Source organism: Hipposideros armiger, unplaced genomic scaffold (assembly GCF_001890085.2).
Source record: "Hipposideros armiger isolate ML-2016 unplaced genomic scaffold, ASM189008v1 scaffold_540, whole genome shotgun sequence".
NCBI classification, from domain to species: domain Eukaryota; kingdom Metazoa; phylum Chordata; class Mammalia; order Chiroptera; family Hipposideridae; genus Hipposideros; species Hipposideros armiger.
This window is the reverse complement of record NW_017731890.1, coordinates 829,782-834,667: the sequence shown is the minus strand read 5'-3', so window position 1 is coordinate 834,667 and position 4,886 is coordinate 829,782. Positions and strand designations below refer to the sequence as shown.

The window sequence follows — 4,886 nt, the reverse complement described above, 5'->3', positions numbered from 1 at the left end:
CTGATTCCCCAGAGCTGTTCCCTCCAATTCCCCAATAAAATCTTAAAAAAAAAAAAAGAAGATTTTAGTCTCCTGTTCCTGACAGCAAAATAGAAAAAATGAACAAAAAAGCACGCTCTTCTTGTCCTCACTCCTCCTCCTCCTCCTCCTGCACACACACAACAATCCCATGTCCTTAGTCCAAAGCTGGCTTCAAAAAGTAAATACAAATACAGCTGACCCTTGAACAAGGGTTTGAACTGCATGGGTCCACCTACACGTGGATTCTTTCCGAGACAGTACAGTACTGTGAATGTAGCTTCCTTATGTTTTTCTAAATAACATTTTCTTTTCTCTAGCTTATTTCATTGTAAGAATACCATATACAATACACATAACATACAAAATATGTGTTAATTGGCTGTTTATGTTAGCAGTAAGGCTTCTGGTCGACAGGCTATTCAGTAGTCAAGTTTTTGAGGAGTCAAAAGTTATACGGTGGATTTTTGACTGTGCGGGGTGTCAGTGCCCCTAACCTATCCATTGGGGGGTGGGAACAGTGAGATAGAGAAATGTAATAGGGATGCTATTATAATAAAAGAGATGAGACATGAGGATCTAAAATGTAAGATGTCAGTAGAGGTAAGAGATGCTGCAGAGTTCAAATCAACAGTACTTCGTAGTGATCATTTTTGGGGGGAGTAAGGTAAAAGAATAAATCAGGTTTTTACGTACGTGGTTTCATTTAAAAATCTTTAAGAAAGAATCACCAGTAATGAATGCTTTGAGAATATTCACATCTAGAAATTCATAACATGTTCATTCACCTAACAACTTGATTTCATGTGAAATTTTGAATTCTGATCAAAATGATCTGAGGGAAAATAAGCATGCAATAAATAAGACAGACACAGAACCAGGCTCCTGGCTAAGCACCTTTCGTAATGTGTAGTTACCATTCCCAGGCAGGCAGCCTTATAGCTGCTCTCTTCTTTGAGAAAAGAGTTCCCAGGTTGGGAGATCTTTCACCAAAAATGTTTATCCCTTTCATTCTAAGAAGATTCAAGCTGCTTATGAAACACTTGGTGGTATTAAAATAGGCACTTTCATCTGGTTTTTAATTTCTCAGAGCAGATTAAAAAACAAACAAAAAAACCTTCCCAAAGCAAATTAACTATTATTAAATCAGTGCCAATAAATCCTCTAGTAAAAAATACAGCTCATTGCCCAGAGTTTCAAAGATTATCATAGGGCACCCTACCAGACCTCTAAAGAAGGCCCTTGGCCCATCCTCCTTCCACCCTGATTTCAAATTGAGAAGAAAACAAAACAAAACTTAAGATACTCACTCCCGCTTGTCAAAACAAAGAACTTCATCACACACTTCGCAAACTCTGGTGAAGTATTCTCTGCCATGAGACAGACATGGTTCATCTTCATGGAGCATAAGGTTTTAAACAACAATTAGAAAAAATCTTTTTTGTAAATCAAGCAAATAANATCTAGATTTAAATATTCAGAAATATAGAAAGAGAGTTTTGGGGAAACAAGAATTTTTAAGCACTGTGTTTTGAAGCAAAGGTTCCCGTTAACAAGGACCAAGGTGCTAAAGTATCACCACTGTCTGGAGGGCTGCATGAAAATGTGGGGCTTACAAATCCCATCTTTTCTCTCTCTGAGCAAAGACGTTAGCACGATGTCCAAATCAGACCATATAAAACACAGCACAGGATTAGCAGGAGTCAAAAGCTCCCAAACCTGTGTAATCTCACTTCCCTCCACCCACCTATCCCTCACCAACTTTGAGAAGGAGAAAAACCTGCTTCATTCTATAAAAGTTCCATCTCAAAGAAAATAATCTCTAAATACAAATTAACATCAATTAGGAATAACAATCCACATACTGTGCATGAAAAAAACTAAGTAATTCAGTAGGAACAGTTTGAAACTGATTCTGTCTAAACGTGCAATGAGCACAGTCACACATTAGTGGCGAATTCTGCCACAGGGTTAGTGAATTTAATCTTAATTTGAAAGGTTATCAACTAAGTCAGCTTATTTAGGAATCAAGACAAAAGACTGCTTGGGGTTACACTGAAGTATTTATTAAGTCTCTCAAACTAGGCAAAAGAGTAACCCTGTCTGCTTTATTGACTGATTTTTATCAATCACTAGAAATTAATGGACTATAATCAGAGCATATTACATAGAGAAATTGTAGCTGTAACTACATAAGACTAATCAAATGTATTTCCTTCACGTGAATATTAGCCATCTTGAGCATAAACAATAAATACGTAGAAAAAAAAGAAAATTATTTCGAATCCTGATAATGTTTCTAAAGGACCTAGCACCATGCCTGACACATAAGGAGCACTCAACACATGAGGAGCACTCGAAAGGAAGTTTCCTCTGTTTGGTTAGTTTCGACGTGATCCCACTGGCACTGGACTCAGAAGTGGGCCCCCCCCACACCAGCCCCACTGACCTTTCTCTTCTTGGATACCATCTCCAACCGCCGGGTAGTCGCTGCAAGTGCTTGGACATAAGTACAGCGCCTGCCGAAGCTCCAAGTTGAGAAACCACACTTGAAGAAATGTGTTGACATAACAAGTAGCTCCAAGGTTAGTGAGGCCCACAAATGAGTTCTACAAAAATATGAAATTTACAACTATAAAACTAATTTCCCTTTAAATTAAAAATAAATAAATAAATAATAAATATATATAAATATATATATATATGTAAAAAACATTATTTTTTAAAGTAACTTCAGACTAAAAATTTGTTCAAACTGTCTCAACAAACATGGTATAACCACCTTAAGCCTCTCCTGGCCAGGGGTGGGGCATCACTTTCATGAAAGCCCCACTGAGTTGACAACAGGAGTGGAAAAGATTAAGACAGCACCACAGCTCAGCTCTAGTCTTCTAGTCTTCTCCAGCCACTGTCATTTAAAGTTAGAACAGTGGGGGCCGGCCGAGTGGCTCAGTTGGATAAGAGCGAGCGTGAGCTCTGAGCAACATGGCCACCGGTTCGATTCCCACATGAGACAGTGAGCTGCGCCTGAGCTGAGCTGCTGCTGAGCTGCCAACAGCTGGCAGGATGGCTCAGCTGGTGAGAGCACATGCTCCTAACAACAAGGTTGCCAGTTCAACTCCCGCATGAGATGGTAGCTACGCCCATCCGCAACTAAGATTGAACACAGCACCTTGGGCTGAGCTGCCCTGAGCTGCCGCCGGTCGGCCGGATGGCAACTGGACTTAGAGCTGGGCTAGCTGCGCCCTCCACAACTAAGATTGGAGGACAACAACTTGGCTGTTTCCCTTCCCCAATTCCCCAACACTGTTCCCCTTCCCCAATTCCCCAATAAAATCTTAAAAAATAAATAAAATAAAATAAAATTAGAACGGTGGGCTCGAGGAAAGATCAGTTTTGAACATGGGTACGTAAGTTTTTCATTTGCTATATTCCTAAACTGCTGACATTCAAAAGAATGACAAAGTAAAACTTCCAGAAAAGTCTCTTTTTATCCTATAGGTCTGGGAGATGGGGGACAAGGGGAGTTGGTTGCAACTTTTTCCAAAGATAAGATTGAGAATTCCTGAACCTACAAAGAATCATTCTTTTTAATAGAGAAACTACGTATATGGCTGACAATTTTATGAATGCCAGGCTTTATGATTAGGAAATATTAATAAGTACTAAAAAAAGGTAAAACTATCTGTTATATATGTAACATACAGAAACAAAAGCTCAAGAAAGCAAAGTATATCATTATGGGAGCTTGTTCCCTTGATTTACTATCTCCTTTAAAGAAACTTAAAAGAGTTCAAAATAAAACATGTAACATTAAAGCGAAAATAGAAATCAGCATCTAAACTAAACTAGTATATAAAAGCTTACTGGATTACATAGCTACCTATTTTAAAGCAGACCATTAAGAACTGTTCCAATTCAAGCAGTTTAGAGTCTCAGGTTCCACTCCTTATCTTAAGCTACACAGGTTACCCGAAATCAGTAATGGTTTCTGATCATAAGCACAAAATAAAGCAAAAACAAAACAAAATAAGCAAACATAGGAATACGATATAAAACTTACAAATGATGGCTTACCTTTTTTCTCCTCTCACAATTGGGATCATCAATGTTATGAAAACTATTTTCATCTATTTCTCCTAACCAAATATGCTCACCAATCCCAACCAAGCAATTTGGATTTCCTTTGCAGTTTCGTCTAGGAAAAAAATACAGTTTACTTTAAAAATACCATAAGAAACATGCAAATTAAAACTATAATGATACACCATTTTTAATCTATTTCTCATCTGTAAGATTAGCAAAACTGTGAAAGTATACCACCACACTCAGTTTGTGAGGCTATTGAAAAGGAACTCATTTACTGCTGATGAGAATGCAAACTGGTAAGACTCGTATGGAGAGGAATTTTGCAGCTAGCCATTTCATTTCTAAGAATTCATCCTGAAGATATATTTCCAACAGTGCAAAAATACACTAAGTCTTTCATTACAGTTTTGTTTGTAATTGCAAAATACTGGAAACAACCCAAATGACCAAACATAGGGATATAGTGATATGCACACATAATGAAGTACTATGCAGCTGTAAAATGAAACACACACACAATTCTCTATGAACTGATATGGAGTAATTTCCAGGATATGTTAGAAAGTAAAAAAGCAAGAGTTATATACTATTTTTGTATGTAAGAAAGATGGGGAAATAAAATATATATCCATGTATCCGCTCATTTGAGCAATAAGAAACACAAAAGGATAAAACAGAAACTAATGAAATTGGGATAAAGGTAAAAACAAGGAGGGGTGTGTGACACTTTTCTGAATATACTGTTCTATATACTATTTACTATATACTATTAAATTCTG

The 4,886-nt window shown here is 37.4% G+C and overlaps 1 protein-coding gene across 1 annotated transcript in view; it reads right to left on the bottom strand.

Annotated features, from left to right (window-relative positions):
• The window catches only part of USP48 (ubiquitin specific peptidase 48), a 47,070-nt gene that overhangs the window by 25,504 nt on the left and 16,680 nt on the right, over nucleotides 1–4,886 (bottom strand). Inside the window, exons 2-3 of the mRNA XM_019668837.1 lie at nucleotides 4,096–4,216; nucleotides 2,468–2,627 (exon numbers count right to left, since the gene is read on the bottom strand). Coding sequence (XP_019524382.1) covers nucleotides 2,468–2,627; nucleotides 4,096–4,216 — 281 coding nt within the window. The remainder of the gene's footprint in view (nucleotides 1–2,467; nucleotides 2,628–4,095; nucleotides 4,217–4,886) is intronic.